We start from the raw sequence: 20,294 nt of genomic DNA, 5'->3' as shown, positions 1-20,294 counted from the left end.
TTTTTCCGATAGACAGTAGTCCGGATCGCATGATCAGTTTTTAAACTGTTTTGACTACTATTGTGGTACTGTACTGTGTTAAAACTTCACTACAATAATCAAATAGTATAATATATATAATAATACTGTACTGTACACTGATAAACATGTCTCTTATTTACCTTATTATGGTGAACATAGCTGAAGTGGTCAGGCAGTCTGTACTGCTTCTGGCTTTATCGGACTTTTTCCAATTTATAGGAATTTAGTCGGATAGCTCCTCGAGTTCGATAAAAGCGAATTCTGGTCTATTGAAGTCCATTATATTAAGGTTTTACTGTACTGTATATCATTTATATCTTGTTCTCTAAGCTCCTTTTCCCAATCTGTTTCTATGAAGTCCTTCTTTAGGTCATGGTTGTTGCCCATTTTGTAGTTTAGCATCTTTTTGCAGCTTTCGTTATTGCTAACTACTTCATATGCTAACCTGAAATTTATTCATTCATTCATTGCCAGACGCCATGTATCCCAAACGGGGTGGCCAAGGGCTTAGAGTTAATTGTTTTACAGGGAGGGGCACTAATCCTCCACCAACCCCACTTGACACGTAGGGAGAACGTTATGCCAACAGCATCTGGTGTTCCCAGGCGGTCACCCATCCAAGTACTAACCAGACCCAACGTTGCTTAACTTCGCTGATTGGATGGGAAGCGGTGTACTCAACGTGGTATAACCTGAAATTGCTATTTAATATTTCATGAACAAAGGACATGGTACAGATGACGACGTGGAATGTGAGGGATGCGAATGATGAGGTGAGAGAGAGAGAGTGTGTCCAGGTGTTTGAGGGTGTGAAAGTGGATGTATTTGGAATGACTGAAACTAAATGGAGAGGAGAGAGTGTGAGAGAATGGGAGTATGGATGGGGTATTTGTGCAGGAGTAGGTGAGAATGAGAGGGCAAAAGAAGGTGTGTGTATTGTTGTGAGTAACAGATAGAAGGAGAATATAAGAGAGTATGAATCAGTTGGCTTAAGGATTGTGTGGGTAAGACTGAAAGTTGGACTACAAATGTGGGCGATTGTGTATGTGTATGCGCCAATGCAAGATCGTGCAAGTGGAGTGAGAGAAGTGTTCTGGACAAATGTGGAAGAGTGCATGGAAAAGTTTGAAAGGAATGAGGAAGTGTTTTTGATTGGTGATATGAATAGTAAAGTAAGGAATATGAAGGTGGATGGAGTAGTTGGTGCATGGGGGTGTGCCTGCTGAGATAGATGAGAATGGCAGTGCTTTAGTGGACATTTGTGCCTGGAGGGGGTTGATGATAGCCAATACCCTCTTCAGGCACAAATGATCCACAGGTATACATGGTGAGTGATGAGAAGGGTGGATGATGAACTAAATGAAAGGAAGGCAATGATTGATTATATGCGTGTGTGGATGAAAGGATGCAAAGATGTGTAATGGATGCAAGAGTGTATAGAGGTTGAGGGAGTGGACTTCCTGACCACCAGTTGGTGGTGGTCAGAATCAGGGTCCAAGTAAAATGGAGAAATAGAAGAAGGGAAGGACACGAGGAAGGAGTAGATGCAAGGAGAGTGGAAAGGTTGTAAGAGGATGAGAAAAAAAGCAGAATATAAGAGAGAAGTGGAGGAACGATTGGGTAAATATGAATTGGAGCAGATGGGGGACGTGGAAGGTGTGTGCAAGGTATTTACGGAAGAAATATGTGCAGCATGTGAGGTGGTGAGTGGGGTGAAGAGAAGACAAAAGGGGGTGCAAGGAACAGCGTGGTGGAATGAAGAAGTGAGACAGGCTATGACATAAAAGAAGAAATCATCTATTGAATGGGTGAGAAATAGGGGCATGAAAGAAGTTGAGATATGGAAGAGAGAGTTATATGTAGAGAGGAAGAGAGAGGTGAAAAGATTAGTAAGAGAGAGTAAGAAGAGAGAGGATGAGGAACTTGGAAGGAATTTGAGTGTCAAGTGGAGGGAATGTAAGAGAATGGGAAAGAGGTAAAGAGAGTCAGACAGGGTGGCAATGAAGTTAGTAGGGGAGTGCAAGATGAAAATGGTAGATTACTAGTGGAGAAGGGAGAAAAAGTGAGCAGATGGAGAGAACACTTTAATGAATTGTTGAACATAGAGAATGAAATTAATGTGAGTATAAGTGGCTGGGGAATGGCTGGGAGAAGGAGGGAGGTGAGAAGACAGGAAGATATCAGTAGGATGAAAGTTGTGGAAGCAATGAAGAAAGTCAATATGGGGAAAGCCCCAGGAACTGATGGAGTGTGTGGTGAAATGCTGAAGCATGGGGGAGAGATAGTAGTATAATGGATGTGGAAGATGTGCAGATTGGCCTGGGTGGAAAGTAGAGTCCCGGAGGATTGGAAGTCAGGTATAATTATGCCCTTGTACAAAGGGAAAGGGGAAAAAGAAGTGTGTGGTAATCACAGGGGCATTTGTCTTCTTAATGTAATGGGAAAGTATATGATAGGATGCTTATTGACAGAGTTAGGGAAATAACAGAGGAATTAGTTGGAGAAGAACAGGGAGGCTATAGGAAGGGAGGAGGTTGTGTAGATCAGATATTCATTCTTAGATCTTTAGTGGAAAAGTTTCTAGAGAAGAGAAAGAAGTTGTATGCGGCTTTCATGGATTTGGAGAAAGCATATGACAGGGTGGAGAAACAAGGATTGTGGAAAGTATTAAGAATATATGGAGTAGATGGGAAGTTGTTGAATGTGGTGAAGAGTATGGATGAGGGTGCTAAGGCTGCAGTGCGTGGTGAACTGAGTGAGTTTTTCTATTTGAAGGTTGGGTTGAAACAGGGATGTGTCATGTCTCCATGGTTGTTCAATGTGTATATGGATGGGGTAATAAAAGAGTTACAAGGTAGGGCAGTGGATGTTGGAGTGGCCCAAATGAGAGGGGTCAGTGTTTGGAAACTCCCTGCACTGTTATTTGCAGATGATACTGTGTTGTTGAGTGAAGATGAATGGGAGCTGAAAGGCTTGGTGGATGAGTTTGGGAGAGTGTGTAAGAAATGGAATCTAAAGGAGAATGTAGGGAAGAGTAAAGTTATGATCTTTGAGAGAGGTGAAAATCAGTTAATGTACAGTGAGGTTGGATGATGAGGAAATGGAAAGTGTGAGTACTTTTAAGTACTTGGCTAGTGTGATGAATAAGGATGGAAGTTTGGAGGGTGAAGTGGTTGAAAGGGTACAAGGAAGAAAGGTTGCTGGTTCCTTGAAGGCAGTGATGAAAAGCAGGGAAGTGAACATGGAAGTGAGAAAGTTATTACTTGATAGTATTGTGATACCAACTCTGACGTATGGAAGTGAAACTTGGACGTTGTTGATGAGACACAAGTCAAGAGTGAGAGCAGTGGAAATGAGTTATATGAGAGGAGCCTGTGGAGTCACAAGGAGAGAGACTGACAAATGAGGATGTGAAGGAGCATTGTGGTGTGGATGTGGATGTGATAGGAAGTGTTAGGAGAAACATATTGAGGTGGTTTGGCCATGTGGAAAGGATGGAGAGTGAGAGACTGATGAGGAGTGTGTGTGCGAGTGAGGTGGAGGGGGAGAAAGGGAGGGGAAGGCCGAGGATGAGATGGAGGTATGGAGTGGAGAGGTATATGAGAGAGGGGTGTGTGAATTGGGAGCAGGGCAGTGAAATGGCGGGGGAGAGGGTGACGTGGAGGCAGTTTGGTTGTGGCTACCCCATATAAGGGATTAAGGCGTCTGGCAGTAGATAGATAGATTGCTTTTGCAAAAGTAGGGTGATAAATTATTTTTGTCAGTTTCATTTTTGTGCCTAGTAAATACTAGATCTAATAATGATGGTTCTTCTGGTCCTCCTTTTTTGGTGTTTTCTTTTACACATTGTGTTAGGAATAACTCCTGTATAAGAACCAGGAGCTTTTGATCCTAACAGCTTTCATAGCTGCATACATCTAGAATATTCCAATTTATATTTGTGTTGAAATTTCCAGTTAGCATGATTCTTTCAGATTTTTCTTGCATTTTATGTAGTGGTCTTAGTGGTAGGTGGGGGCGCTCACCTTCCACTCACTCGATGTAGTGCTGCTCTTGGGTGACTGCCCTCTCCTCTCTTTCTTCCTTCATTCCTTCTTTCATCTTCTGTTTTTCTTTCCTTCCTTGCTGTTCTGTCTTTATTTCCTTCATTATTTCCTCTTCCTTCTGTCTATAGGTGACTTTACACTGAGTGACAAGCCAAATGGTTTCCTATACACCTGGAAACCATTACTACACTGAGTGGTAACCATATAACCGAACCATGGCACCAGGTGGTTTAGTGGGTAATTAAGGTGCTCCAGCCGGATTGAGCCTGTGTAGGTTTGTATCCAAAGGGTGGTTGGGGTTTATTGCTCACCTAATGCCAGTGAGGGATGAGTGGTCACTCTCATCTTAAATGTCCGAACCAACTTGTGTATCCCCAGGCACCTATGCTCATCATGGGGCAACAGTGGAAAGGATGATGGTGATGATGATGATGATGATGGGGGGTTCATAAACTCGGTATTATACATTCTGGCAGGTCTTCATATTCATCTGTATCCCATGTGTTTGTCTTAGGTCGTATATATAAATTTTGCCACAATTGTTTTCCCTTCAGATGTATTAATCTCTGCTGCAATTAATTCTACTTGGGAGGGTATATTTAATTCTCTCTCTTTGACTAGGAGTTTTTTCTTTGTTAGTATCATAAGTGCTTCTCCTTTTTTCACATTTCTATCTGTTATATTCATCAAAATTTAAGGAGTTATTGGATGTCCTTGGGGTTAATTTAGTTTCTGTTAGGCAAAGAATTTGAGGTTCTTTTTCTTTGAAATAGTCTTTTATCTCTAATATTCAGATACCATTCCATCTGCATTTGAGTACATCCACTTAATCATGTTGTTTACATATTTGACATTGGTTGAGTCTACTATCTACTACCCTTTTTCTTCTTCTTCTTCTTCTTTTTCTTTTTTTTTTTTTTAATGTGCCATTCTCTTACTTCTGTGTAAAAAAAAAATGTACTTCTCCATTCACCTGATCTTTTTTCATTCTTTATTTTTGCTTCTTCCCTCATTTCTTTTAGTACTATAATCTCCATTCCTCCTGAGTAAGGCAACTTTCGTGTGTGTGTGTTCTTGCCTGATTGTATCTTTACAGGAATGTGTCAAGCTCGTACTGTCCCATGTATTAAACCTGTTTTTATACATATCCTTAAAATTATGAATGGTTTTGGCACACACTACTTCATTCGGTAGTGCATTTCACTGATCAATACGTAGTTTTTTGCAGTGTCCTCTTGCTGATTCTTCCCCATAGGTTATATTATTTATTCATGTATGTCTACAGGTACTTTCTCTTCCCCGAGATGCATTTATGTAGCCTAATCATGTCTCCTCTTTCTTTTTTTCTTCCCCAAGAGGCATTTATTTAGCATAATCATGTTTCCTCTTTTCCTTTTCTCCTGTAGTGTTGGTAGATTCAGTTTTTCTTTTCTTCCTTAGTAGCTTAGACCCCTTAAGCTTGGTAACCATCTTGTAGCTGCCCTTTGTACTTTTTAAATCTTATCTGTGTTTTTTTTAGATGATTCCAAACTACTGATGCATACTCCAGGGCTGGTTTTATGAATGATGTTATTATCTTTCTCGGCACGTCTTCATTTATATATGTGAATGCTTTTCTCGTATTACCAATCAGTGAATACATGTTATGTGTGTGTGTGTGTGTGTGTGTGTGTGCATGCACATGGTTAGGGAAAGCGGGAAGTGTGTCTTGGTTGGCCGCTGATATGCTGAAGGCCTCATGAATTATAGGAGTGGATTTAGTGACTGATTTAATAAATAGGATTATATATGAGTGTTGGTGGTAGGTGGTGGCGACCATCATCCACTCACTTGATGTAGTGCTGCCTACTTCTTCCTTACCCTTTATCATTCTTTTTCTATACCTACTCTCCTCTCTCCTATTTCTCCCATCTTTTCTGTCGCTTCTTATTGCTTTTCTTTCCTTTACAGGTGGCTTCACATTGAGTGACAAGCCAAATGGTTTCCTGTTAGCCAAGAAACCATTTACAACGCTGGGTGGTAACCATATAACCAAACCATACGTGCTCCCTACGTGTCAGCAAGTGGGTTGGTGGAGGGTTAGTGCCTCTCCCCGTAAAACAAGTAACTCAAAGTCAAATGGTCACCCCTTATGGGATTATGGCATCTGGCAATAGATAGATAGATATATGAGTGTGTTGTCCCAGATGGCTTTGCTGGAGAGTGTGAGTGTAAATGTGTACAAGGGGAAGGATGATACCCTGGAAAGAGTAAGTTATAGATGCATAAGACTTTTTGGCCAGATAATGAAGGTAATGGAAACCGTCCTAGAAAGTATTATTAGGGAAAAAGTGAATATCAAGATGCAGTTTGGGCTCATGCTGGGGAAAGGGACCACTGATGCCACATTTATCTGACAGCGTTAGGAGAAATATATAGGAAAGAAAAGGGAGTTGTACTTTGTTTATGCTGATTTGGAGAAAGCCTTTGATAGCGTCCAAATGGAGATCTTGAAGTGAGCAATGAGAAAGATTTGGACTGAGGACTGGTTGGTTAGAATGATTATGGCTTTGTATGTGGGTGTTCACACCCAGGTGAGAGTGAATGGAGATTTGATTGATGAGTTTTCTGTGAATGTTGGTGTGCATCAAGGGTCAGTCTTGAGCCCATTATTGTTTATCATGATGCTTGAAGCTCTTCACTTGACTTCAGAAATGAACTCCCATGGAATATGTTGTTTACTGATGACTTATTATCGATTGTAGGGAATGAAAGGAAGGGGGAGGAAAGATATAGGAAGTGGAGAGAAGGAATGGGGCACAAGTGTTTGACAGTAAATGTGGATAAAACAAAAGTGGTGGTGTCTTGGGCTGCTGGCGGTACAGTCAGAGCAGAGGGAGAGTCGTCATGTGTGGTTTGCCACAAGTGTGTGAGAAGTAACTCCATCTTATTACAGTGTTGGTGGTAAGTGAGTGTATAAGAGATGTAGTGGTATTTGAGGTAGACTGTGAGACAATGCTGGTTTCATGTGTGCAGTGTGTCAGGGAGAGCATGTAAAGATTGTCAGATGAGCCTCTTGAGCAGTAATTGGATTCCTATGGCAAGAAGATGATTACCCAAGTTGCTGTTGGATGGTGTAGAAGCATGGGCAAGTGCCATACAAAGTGAGTTATGGTTTCCTCTTGGTCTCTGCACCACTGTTAATAAGGGTCTGGGACTAGTCTGATGTGCTGGAGGTAAGATGCCAAGCCAATGTGTCCAATGTGCAATCTGGTGAGTGCCACATCCAGTACATTAGAAGATGCATGGGCCCAAGGGTGAATAAACAGATCCCTTTGGTATGACCCCAGTGTTCTGGCAGGATCATGAATCCACAGGTCAGCATCCCAGGCTGTTTTGCAGGCAGCCGCCAGGAGGTGATGATGAATAGCATCTGAGAGAGGCAGAGGTTTCGAGAATGATGATGACAGGGCAATTTGTGGAGCGGCATCTGTGATCTCATTGCCACTGATGCAAACATGTGAGGGGACCCTTTGAATGTGGACCTCTCAGCTTATGTTGAAAAGACATCAAAGTAAGGCTTGGATGTCTTGAATCAGATGTCTCACCAAATGAGGTCGTGTAGAAAGGATGTTGTGAAGAGCAGCCATGTAGCCTGTGTAAACGACCACCTTCCGAGGCTGGAAGTGGGAGTTGAGGAATTCAAGGGCCATAAGGACTGCAAACGATGGTTTATATTGTCATGTTGGGCATCCAACTACCAAATTTGACAGAGGGATAGATCCATTATATATATATATATATATATATATATATATATATATATAATTTTTTTTTTTTTTTTTTTTTTTTTACGTTGCCACTGATGTCGCACGGGCCAGGGAGTGGGAGCCATCAATGTAGACTTCCAAGTGACCTGCTTAGGTGGTGGATGCCATCTCTTGAAAGATTTAGGGTGTAAAATGTCCATCCCAGGACTTATTAAAGGACTTCATAAGCAGAAGTGATCCTAAAGTTCATAGATCCCACCAAGGAGGGATAGGAGGCACTGATGCCGGCAGATGACGAGGAGGAGGCTGAATTGACAGTATACTGAATGTTTGGAGAGCTCGGACTAACAAGAGCTGCCTGGATTTGATGGATCAAGTCAGGTTCAAAGGGTCAACTCCCATAGCAGTTAAGAATGCTGGTATTTGGTGGTGAGGAGGAGAATGTTGGATGGCCAGGAAGTGTTTACAATTCAGTTTCATCCTGTTGAGGTACAGGGGAAGCAGGGGAACACCACTCTGTCTGCAGAGACAGCAGGGCTTACAAGAACAAAACACCCCAAGTGCTATCCCTAGAGATGTATGTTGGACAGCTTGATGCATATGTAGGTGCATTGCCCACACACAAATATTTGTGCCAACACATGTTCAGTTAATACCTACCTGTTCCTTGTCACATACAGATAAAAGAGTGTATGCAAAAGATCAGTTTTCTTAAACATCATGGAAGGTAGTGTAGCATTGCTTTGTTTTCTTGTGAAAGGTATTTTGCTTGTTTGCATGTGTCACCCTTGTTCACCTAATGGCAACTGTCCATGCTGGACGGTCTCTGGTAGTATTTCTCTTCACTCCTTTAACCTAAAATAACCTTATCCCAAGTCTGTTTAGGTCTACTTCCTGGTTTTCTACCCTCGATATTCACACTAATAGATCTTTTAATCAAATATTATCTGACATTCCTTCATGTTCACCTCAGTTTCTCCGGTGCATCACGTTACCAATGCCTTAAATTCCCAGCTGATCATTCAGCTGCTCACTCACAATTCTGCTATTGCTTTGTTGGAGAGGGATGGTGTCACAGGGTGGCACCAATGTACAGTCAATCCTTGTTTTTCCTGGTTGTGGCTTCGCCAGTTTTGCTTGCAGGTGAGTAATGCTGCAGTAAATACACTAGTTTAAGGGGTATTGTTTACTAATTTTTTTAAAAATAACAGAACAGAAGAAGGAAAAACAAATTTTAAAAAATCCATACACCAAATTACTGGTGTCCTCCATTCTTAAAAAATCCGTAACAGTTGGATGTGAACAGGTGTGGGTTTAAGTTTAGGGGAAAACACCTCTGGGGAAGCGAGTTCCAATGAGATGCAGTTCGGGGAAGAAAAGATTTCTAATAGGTGAAAGTTTTGCAATATGGCAGTGTGACATTCCAGTCATGAGCACTACCAGATGCCCATGTAGCACAGGGAAATGCTTGGAGAGGTAGCATAATGGATGCAATGAATGGATTTTAGAATGATTTTTAAAAATCATTGTCATCCAATCCTGTGGTGCCCCATTAGGAGCGTAGGAGCCCGGGGCAAGGCAAGTTGGTTCTGACATTTAAGATGAGAGTGGCCAACCTCACTCATCCCTGAGTGGCATTACATGAGCAATAAACCCTAACCATCCCTTGGATATAAACCTGCACAGGCTCAGTCCTACTGGAACACCTTAATTACCCATTAAGCCACCAGGCGCCATAATTTGGTTATCTGGTTACCATGCAGCGTAGTAAATGGTTTCCTGGTGTACAGGAAATCATTTGGCTTCTCACCCAGTGTACTGTAGAGTCATCCATAAGCAGAAGGAAGAGGAAAGAAGGAAGGAAAGAAAGACGGAAGGGGAAGTGTAAAGTCACCTGTAGCCAGGAGGAGGAGGAAAGAATTAAGGAAATAAAGACACAATAGGAAGGAAGGAAAACTTTTATTAAATCATTTGAAAATTCATGTTATGCTAGTATATTCTAATGTTTGGTGATGTTTTAGGTATTAGAAAGGGTTTTTAGGCAGTCATATAGTTAAATTATGACTGTAGGGGCCTTTTAAGATTGACCCTTTAGTATTTTTGTTTGTATCTGTCCCCAATCACCAGCAAAAAATGAGGAATGACTAACTGGGTGGTGCTGCTGCCCAGTTATGCAAACATCCCTCAGCTCTCACCCCATCCTCTGAAAGGAGGATGGTTGTTTGCAAGAGATGGGCAGTTTAGGCTGCAGACCACTGGGTTCATGGAAAGATGAACCTAGGGCAACAGCAACAAAATAATAGCAGCGTCTGCAGCAATTCAGGAAAGCACTGCACATCTAGCTGGCCATCCTCATTATTTGCATGCTCAAACCTACACACATCCTCCCTCTTTACTGCCCAAATTTTCACTATAATTTTCATAGTTTTCCTTCAATTTAAATGAGAAGCTCCATCAGTATCAGAAGTAACAGTTCCCAAAACTTCTTCCATCCACTGCTAACTCTAGGAGTGGTTCTAGCTTACAGTCCCTCCCTCCCTAGCATGGATCATATCACTCAAATAACATTTCATTACCCACTTCATCGACATGATTGCCAAATATACTCCGACATGTATAGTACACTTTCATTGTCCTTCCTAATATGCATTGCAGTCAAAGTATACCACATTCTGCAGCCTCCTTCTGACATCATTGCAACTATTATAATCCCATTTATTTCAAACATTGCACAAAACTGAACTGCCTCTAGCACCCTTTCAACGCTCAGTGCATGGCCACTCTCTTTCTGCCACCACATTGTTGCCATCCACAATAGTGATCATCGCGTTAATTTTATCTGCATTCACTGTAAGTCTCATAGATTCCATTCTGTCTCTCCATCTCCTAAATCTCTCTATAGTCTGGTCATTTTCTACATGCAACATAAAGGTATTGATATATGACAACTCCCAAGAGAGTCCCTTGACAGTGCCTATACCACCTTAATAAACAGTCGAGAGCTCATAACAGATCCCTGGTGCACCCTCACTTTTACTGAGAATTCATCACTCAGGGTACCATTCACTTTCAAATAGGTGTTTGCATATATGTACAATATCATAGCACTCTGACAATCCACTCCACAACACCCAGCTTCCTCATTGCGTACTGTATCATCTCTCTAATTACTCATTTGAAAACTTTCTCAAGAGTAGAAAATAAAAGCATATTTCTCTTCCTTTAACCAAGGACTTTTCCTGGAGTTGCCTAACAATAAGCACCGCATCAGTTGTTCTTTTGGGAGGCATGAAACTGGAATAATGAAGAGAATACTGTTTTCATGTGAATAAAATAGATACTGTGTGAGAACAGTACAAGTATTGGAATTTTACATTGTATAGTATGTGGTTCTTAAGTAAGTTGATGCTGGAGTGTGGCAGTGGGAAACATGTTTAAAGATAAAGTAGCAGAGTATTGGAATATTACATCTTACGGTATTATATGGTATGTGTACTTAAGTAAGTTGATGGTGGCAGTTGATAATGGAAAATATGTTGTATGATTTAGTAGTGTGAATATTATTAGAATACTAAAGTAGGAACAGGCAGTACCATTCGAGTAGTGCTCAGGATGTTACCTTTCATTCTTGTGTGATCACAGTCTGGAGATGCTGGACAAGCTGGAGCCACCAAGTATCCCTGAAGGTTATGGTGTTAGTCTCGCTTACTACTGCCTCCTTGATATCATCCGATCCGTCCATCTTGTCATGATGGGACCAAATGCCCCTGCTGAAGGTAATGTACAGTATGTCACCTTTGAAAATTTTGCCATGTTCATATTAATCATTTATTCTTAGCAGTTGATGGAGGTGCCTATTTATTGTGGTATTATTTACAGTCAACAACATTAAGTAACAAGCCAAATGGCCCAGTGTATATCAGGAAACTATTTACTGCACATGGGTATCAACCTAATAGCAAATCAATGGGATAGGGGGAGAGAAATGATGGTGCCATTTTTCCTGTTTGCTTAATGCATAAAAAGATAGTTAGTGTGGATCCCTCATTGTTATCTCTATCATTAAATTTCATAAAGCCTTGGATCTGGATCCTGTGCTGTACCTGCCCATGGTTTAGGACAAAATGGGCAGGTTTGTATGGCTCTGTGGAATGTGAGAGGTGTGAATAAAGAGTGTAAGAGTGTGGAAGTCTGAGCATATTCAAGGAAACCAGTGTAGGCTGCCATCTGTCTGTCTATAGCCAGACACCACAATCCCAGAAGGGATCCTCTGCCGTCAGGCTGACCACTCTCCAACTCACACTCATCTCATCTATATACTGTACCTCTCTACCCCATCCTTCCCTCACATCCTTGATCCCTTCCTTCCTCTTACCCCTCGCCTAAGTCACATACACTCCTAGTTATACTGTCACTCTGCATTCTTTCCAAGGAATTCCTAATGTAAAGTGAGCCCCTTACCCAAAACTTATAACTCCTGTCACAGACCCTCATCTTTTAGAAAATATGGGGAAAAATATGCATTGCAAGTCACAAGTATGGTATGATTTCTTTTGTTTTTTCCCCCATATTTATTGCAGTGAAATTAATTCATTGCAGTTTGTCTCTTTTCTAGTTATTTCCCTCCATGAATGTTGTCTGAAGGATTTTACTGTGTGTATTGCTGTATAGTAAATATAATCTCACAGGAGTTCAGATAAACAGCATCTTTTTTTTATTTTTCCCCTAATTGATCATTACCTATATGCACTGTTATAATATCTAGGGAATGTGTTTAGTCAAGGGAAACTTAGTCCCTTTTGAATTTTTTCTCACAAAAGCTTTAGTAACATATCCATACCAGCTGTTCTGTCTGAAAGTTTTGGAATTCTGTAATCAAAAGGATTCACTGTATTCATTTTTTAATATTAAAAGGTGTAAAGAGAATATTTAGTGGTACAGTACATCCCACTTTTTGTTGTTCTTGTTACTCTACTCTGGTCTGCCTCGCTGAGTAGACCCATTGACTAATAGCAAGCAGCTCCCATCCTGTGGCAGACTGTACCATGCAAGGATTGGAACAGGGTCCTTCCACTTGGTGAGGTGCAGGTAAAGTAGTGGAGGCATAGCCCCCAAGAGGATGAACTGTGTATAGGAGATACTGTGCCATTATGTATTCCTTCAGCCCTGATTTTGACGATATAATAAATGTGGTTGAGCTCCTTCCCTGGGAGCGATGTGCAAAGCCAGCTACCATACTATGGCTCCACATCACTCCCATTGTAATGCCTACCAGGATGATGGTAAACATTCACTTACTGCCTGTTTTGGCCAGCTGACAGGTGCTACACCTTGTCCAGAGGTGACCAGGGACTATGCAGGGCAGGAGCATTTGTCTTCCCTGAGCTGGACACTGGCCGCATACCCTAGCATCCTAATAATTATATAGTTTCCAGTACCCTAGCTTCACCCTCGCTCCAAAGATGCTTTATTTCATCCATATATCCTACTTCAGGTGTCAGTGAACAGTATGCCCCAACGGAAGAGGAGAGGAAAGTGCATGAACAGTTGGTCAATTCTGCATGGTGTGGTCTTCTGGCAGCCCTCACCATTCTGTTAGAAGCTTGCACTGATGAAGCTGCTACTGAAAGTATCCTTAAAGCAATACAGGTAAGGAGAGTATTATTCTGCCGTCTCATATATTTAGGTAATTGGTTTTTGGCTATTGCATAAAAAAAAGCCATGAAGGTGCAGTAATGGAGGATGTAGTACACTTATATTTAAAATTCTTAGCACGGTTCTGTCTCATTACCATGCCATTCCTGGTAGCATTTTCTCTCAAGGGATTCTTCAGTGATAACTGGGGTATGAGATGTACTATTACAATATTACACTTTGGACAAAATTTCATGGCATATTTCTCACATTTCACATCTTGTAGCCTTCTTCAAAAGTATACTGTATGGTGACTTTACACTCCCTCTTCTGTCTTTCTTTCCTTCATTCTGTCCCCTTCTTTCTGCCTAAGGGTGACTGTACAGTGAGTTACAAGTCAGATGGTTTCCTGTACACCAGGAAATCATATTCTATGCTGGGTGGTAACAATATAACTAAATTATGGCACCTGGTGGTTTAGTTGGTAATTAAGGTGCTTCAATCAGACTGAGCCTGTGTAGGTTTATATCCAAGGGGTGGTTGGGTTGTTTTGCACACATAATGCCACGCAGGGATGGGTGAGGCTGGTCACTCTCATCGTAAATGTCAGGAAAACTTGCCTAACCCCGGGCTCTTACACTCCTCATGGGGCAATGTAGGATTGGATGCTGAATGGATGGATATATATATACAGTAGGTACCCACAGTACGTGAGTTCAGAGTAGGCAATCCTCATTGTACACGAGAACCTATTTTCTTTTTCGAATTTTAGTATATTTTTGATGATTACACGAATTGAACTTGTAAGCGAGACGGGCAGCGAGGAGTGGCCCAAATCCGGAGTTACCCTGAGCACACAACATTGCCACCCGAAGAAGCATCAACCACCAGTGATGGAGAGTGGATACTTGTCTATGAGCCATTTCCTGGGGAGGATCAAGAGGATGATGCAGTGTCTGAGGTGTCAGAAATAGACTTTGAAGGGTTTATGAACAAAGTGAGTGCATTAGCTAGTGAAAGTGTCGAACGTGCTGGTGACTAGAGTGGTGAGGAAGGTGGTGTGTCGAGTGGTGCAGGAGTTGCACGCTAGGGCTCTGAGATAATTTGCCGTCAAGTCAATTTGCTGTCAGACAGTTCCCTGTCAAAACATGGACGATTCCCCGTCAGTATACTTATTATTAATTAATCAATACTTTAATAACCGTATTTCAGGGGGATCCATAAAAGTCAGTGTTCAGTGGCGTAGGCTTTGGATATTATTTATTAGTTGCACCTTTAGTCAATATTGGCCAAAGGTGCAACTAATAAATAATATCCCAAGCCTCTGCTACTGAACATAGACTTTGATGGTTATTAAAGTACTGATTAATTAATAATAAGTATACTGTCTTTTCAGAATGATGGGGAATTGTCCAGGGTGCGAATTGTCCTGATGGGGAAATCGTCCATGTTTTGACAGGGAATTGTCTGACGGGGAATTCACTTGATGGCGAATTGTCTCCTGCACCACTCGACACACCACCTTCCTCACCACTCTTGTCACCAGCACTTTTGATATTTTCACTAGCTAATGCTATCACTTTGTTCATAAACCCTTCAAAGTCTATTTCTGATACTTCAGATATTGCTTCATCCTCTTGAGCCTCCCCAGGAAATGGCTCATAGACAGTTCTCCACTCTCCATCACTGGTGGTTTAATTAACTTGTTTCTTCCTCACTGTAGTCGCCTTTGAATTATTCTAGCGTCACCCATAGCTGTCTTCATTAATGACGGCAAATTGTCTTGTTATTGTTGTGACGGCGAATTGACGATGCTGAATTGTCCTGAAACCGAGTGATGCAGGAGACAGTTCGCCTGTTGTCCTCTTGGGGTAAGGTGAGCAGCCATATTCTTGTTGGTTTAGTTAAGCCATATCCTTGTTGACTTAGTAAAACCATAATCTTTCTGGTTTACTTTATCTTAGGCATTATGTCTTAGATAGTTTCCCTAAACAGTACAATACTTAGGCCTGAAAGGAGTCTCAAGGGTTGCCCATGAAGGGGGGTGTCACCCATATATAATTTTTCCCATAAGTTTATGTATTCAGAGTACGCATATTCCTAGTAAGTGGCGTCCTATGCCGCCCATATACTCACGTACTGTGGGTACCTACTACTGTACTGTATATATATACAGTATATATATATATATATATATATATATATATATATATATATATGTACAGGTGTATATATATATATATATATATATTTGGCCGTCCGTGCAAGTTTGTACCAAGCGACATTTTTAAAAAAGCCAGAAATTGCGTTTAAAGTTTGCGAATATTGAAACAATCTTAACTTCGTTGTTTTTAAAGCTAGAGACTTCATTCAAAGACCAAAATGAAAGGTAAAGTATGCTGAATATGCCCATGTTGTTAGTCATTGAAAATAATTTACGCAAATATACAAAATTATAGTTTTTTCAAAATGCCAAAAATTGAGAATTTTTAGTATACAACTTCAACGAAGTATAACTCCTTTATTAATAATGCTAGAGACTCCGATAAAAAACCATAGTAATGACAAAAGGATGCAGATTAGGAATATATAAACTGATTTCAGGTAAACCAATTAGTGCAAGAGAAATCACCTGTTTTCCAAGTGCGACAGAATTTTCACTCAGAATTCATGATCAGAAAACCATTCAGTACATAGTTGTTAATGGACACACAGACATCAAATTACAGCATGACATAGTGCAAACCATACATAATTAATAGACATTGAGAATTTGGAGGAATGTAATAATGTTTTGGTCATAGGTGCTATTTTTGTTGAAATTGTAGACATCAACATTCAGGATAATGCACCATTAACCCCAGTGGGGGTGAGATTTTTATGGAGTGGATATGGAAGTTGTGTAGATTGGCTTGGGAAGAGGGAAGGGTTCCAGAGGACTGGAAAGCAGGTATAATTGTTTCTTTATATAAAGGAAAAGGAGAGAGAGAAGTATGTGGTAACCATAGGGGTATTTGCCTACTTAGTGTGACTGGTAAAATATATGGTAGAATACTCATTGATAGGGTTAGGCATATGACAGAGGAGCTAGTTGGAGAAGAACAAGGGGGATTTAGGAAGGGGAAAGGGTGTGTAGATCAGATATTTGTTCTAAGATGTTTAGTGGAGAAGTATCTGGAGAAGGGAAGGAAAGTGTATGATGCCTTCATGGGCTTGGAGAAAGCTTATGACAGAATAGATAGGCAAGGTATGTGGAAGGTATTAAGAATATATGGAGTGGAGGGGATATTGTTGAGTGCTGTGAAGAGTATGTACGAGGGAGCTAGGGTTACGGTGCGAGTGGATGATGAGCTGAGTGAGTTCTTTGATCTCAATGTGGGACTGAAACAGGGTTGTGTGATGTCTCCATGGCTGTTTAATATATACATGGATGGGGTTGTAAAGGAGGTGCAGGGTAGGGCAGTGGATGTGGGGGTGGCTCTAATGAATGAGGGTGAGATTTGGAAGATTCCGGTGTTGCTGTTTGCTGATGATACAGTACTGTTGAGTGAAGATGAATGGGAGTTGCAAGGTTTGGTGAATGAATTTGGAACAGTGTGTAGGAGGAGGAATCTGAAAGTTAATATAAACAAAAGTAAAGTTATGGTGTTTGAGAGGAATGAAGTCACAGAGTGTGCAGTGACCTTGGATGGTGAGGATATGGGGAATGTAAGTGCATTCAAGTACTTGGGTAGTGTGATGAGTAAGGATGGAACTTTGGGGGATGAAGTGCGTGAAAGGGTACTGCAGGGAAGGAAGGTTGTTGGTACACTGAAAGCAGTGATGAGAAATAGGGAGGTGAGTATGGAAGTTAAGAAGTCACTGCATGATAGTATTGTGATCCCTACCCTGACATATGGAAGCGAGGGGTGGACCTTGCAAGAGGGGAACAAGTCAAGAGTGAGAGCAGTGGAAATGAGTTACTTGAGAGGAGCACGTGGAGTGACGTGGAGGGACAGGTTAACGAATGAAGAAGTGAAGAAACGCTGTGGGGTGGCTGTGGATGTGGTTGAGAAGATTAGGAGAAATACACTGAGGTGGTTTGGACATGTGAAGAGAATGGAGAATGAAAGACTGACTAAGAGGGTGTATGTAGGTGAGGTGGAGGGAGGGAGAGGGAGAGGGAGACCGATGATGAGGTGGAGGGATGGAGTTGAGAGGTATATGAGGGAGGGGGGGGGTGAGTTGGGGGGAGGGTAGTCAAATGGTGGGTGACAGAGCGACTTGGAGGTGTTTTGTCTGCGGCCACCCTTTGCGGGATTAAGGCGTCGGACTATAGAGAGAATAGATAGATAATCCCAATCAGGTCTTTTTCCACTTTTACCAAACTTGATTACATGACACTTGTCCACATTGAATTCCATTTGCCATGTATTACTCCATTCATGAAGTTTATTTAATTCTTCTTGTAGCTCTTTACAAGATTCTGTGTTAGTAATTCTCCTTTGTATTTTTGCATCATCTGCAAACATATTTAGATAGCTTTCATTTCCAGTGTTACTGTCTATATCATTTATATACTCTAAAAACATGATTGATGCCAGCACTGAGCCCTGTGGTACTCCACTAGTCACTTCTTTCCATGATGAGTAATTTCCCCTTAGTACTGTTCTCATTTCTCTTTTCATGAGAAAATCCTGCATCCAACAATACAGTTTGCCTTGAATTCCTCCTTGATGGTACAGTTTCCATAAAAGTTTTTGGTGTGGTACTGTGTCAAATGCTTTCTTGAAATCTAAATAGATACTGTCCACCCATCCTTCTCTTTCCCGTAATGTGTCTGTTACTCTGTCATAGTAGCTCAACAGATTAGTAACACATGATTTTCCTTTTCTGAAACCAAACTGTCTTTCTGTTATCATACTTTGTACTTCTAGATGATTTACCCAAGCTTTTCTTATAAGCTTTTGTAATACCTTGCTTACAACGCTGGTTAGTGATACTGATCGGTAGTTAAGTTGATTTTGTCTATTCCCTTCTTGAATAAGGGAACAATGTTTGCTTTCTTCCAGATATCAGGTAGTTTACCTTGACCCAAGGATTTCTTGAAAATTAAAAATAATGGTTTACTTAACTCCTTTGCACATTCACATAGCACCCAACATGAAATTTCTTCAGGACCATTTGCTTTTCCTCTGTCTAATTTACTTAGCTCCTCCTGTATTTCTTTTTCTGCTGTTTGTATATCTGGTAGTATGTGTGGGCATGCATGTTCCACATAATCCCTCTCAAAATTTTTTTCCTCTGTAAAAACTGATTGGAAATTCTTATTTAGTGCTTCACAAATATCCTTCTCTTGTGTATAGGTGATTCCATCGTCCGTAATGGATTGTACTTTATCTTTTACTTTGGTTTTGCTTCTGATGTAGCTGTAAAATAGCTTTGGTTGATCACTACTTTTATTTATGATATCCTCCTCAAACTGTTTTTGGGCTTCCCTCCTTATTCTTGTATAGTCGTTTCTTGCCTGTTTGTAATTATTATATGCCCTTTCACCATTGTGTCTTCTGTATCTATTCCACAACAATTTTTTTTTTTTCTTTTGATATTTTACATTCTGTATTGAATCATTTCTTTATTTTCTTTACTGCTTCTTTGTGCTGTGGGATGTACTTCTGGACTCCTATTTCATAAAGTTCACAGAATTTTTCATATATAGCATTTAAATCTTGTCCTCTAAGCTTCTTTTCCCAAGCAGTTTCTAAGAAGTACTTCTTTAGGTCATGATACTTTCTCTTTTTGTAGTTTAGGCTCTTTTCGTGTGTGTGTGTGTGTATGTGTGTGTGTGTGTGTGTGTGTGTGTGTGTGTGTGTGTGTGTGTGCTTTGTCACTTTCAGGGTGTTTTAGAACAGTTTAGGAAATTAAAAATTATTTTGTTGACCACAGGCATTCATACTATAAATTAACCTTCTCGCGCACGATAAGTTTCAGTAAGTTTTCCGGCGCATGATTTTTTTTGCGAAGCCGCCTGGCCCAGCTGCCCACGCGTGGCAAATAACATGTATTCTCTCCTTATTTTCGCCACCCAAACAACAATATACTGCCATGAAACCTATGTCATCTTATTCGTCGGTGTTTGTTCTAGCTGATAAGCACCACAAAAAAAAACAGAAAAACACGAATAAAACATTAGGCGGCCGTGAATAAAATTTCGCTACATCACGTTCACTTCCCAACATCACCATTCAAGTGTTTTCCATCATACAGGAAAATATTATTAGAAGTTTTGATAGAGAATTTCATCAGCTTTCTAGAGAGACAAATCCGGTGTTGATACAATTTGTAGTTTTTGAGAAAATAGCCAAAAACTGAAAGCCATTGTTGAAAAAAAAATCAAGGAGCCCTACTATGGAAATTTTCTTGCAGATGTTATGTTTTTATTGCATAATATTATTCAGAATTTCACCAGCTTTCTAATGAGCACCTCTTGATTTCCATACGCCTCATAGTTCTCGAGTAAATCGCCAAAAACGACTAGGTAGCCTACTCACATCCGTACGTCACTTTCGTGATGTGCGCACAGCATATGCAGTATTCCCGCCTACATAACAGTGAATTCTTACCATAGATATTACATTGTTATGTCGTGTACATACATAGAATTTACTGCTCATCATCAGGGTTCTTATAGGAAATTGATACGTCCAATAGTTTTCAAGTAATTGGCTGACAAAGTGAGATTACTCCTCTGAGCGCTTTGGACTTTACCGAAAGTCTGTTCCCCCAACTTTTCCAACAGAAAATGCTCCCAGAGGATTATATTCTGCAAATGAACATACGTAGAATTTACTGCTCTTTATCATGG

The 20,294-nt window shown here is 40.7% G+C and overlaps 1 protein-coding gene and 1 pseudogene across 1 annotated transcript in view; one reads left to right on the top strand and one right to left on the bottom strand.

Annotated features, from left to right (window-relative positions):
* Positions 1-20,294, top strand: part of LOC145414995 (protein MON2 homolog) — a 570,120-nt gene that overhangs the window by 162,769 nt on the left and 387,057 nt on the right. Inside the window, exons 10-11 of the mRNA XM_080284414.1 lie at positions 11,459-11,593; positions 13,300-13,465. Of these exons, the coding sequence (XP_080140540.1) occupies positions 11,459-11,593; positions 13,300-13,465 (301 nt within the window). The remainder of the gene's footprint in view (positions 1-11,458; positions 11,594-13,299; positions 13,466-20,294) is intronic.
* On the bottom strand, positions 602-718 carry LOC145415211 (5S ribosomal RNA; annotated as a pseudogene).

Source organism: Coenobita brevimanus, chromosome 101 (genome assembly GCF_032717465.1).
Source record: "Coenobita brevimanus isolate Jiangsu-jjx chromosome 101, ASM3271746v2, whole genome shotgun sequence".
Taxonomy (NCBI): domain Eukaryota; kingdom Metazoa; phylum Arthropoda; class Malacostraca; order Decapoda; family Coenobitidae; genus Coenobita; species Coenobita brevimanus.
The sequence above is the reverse complement of the archived record's forward strand: the minus strand, read 5'-3'. Positions and strand labels throughout refer to the sequence as shown.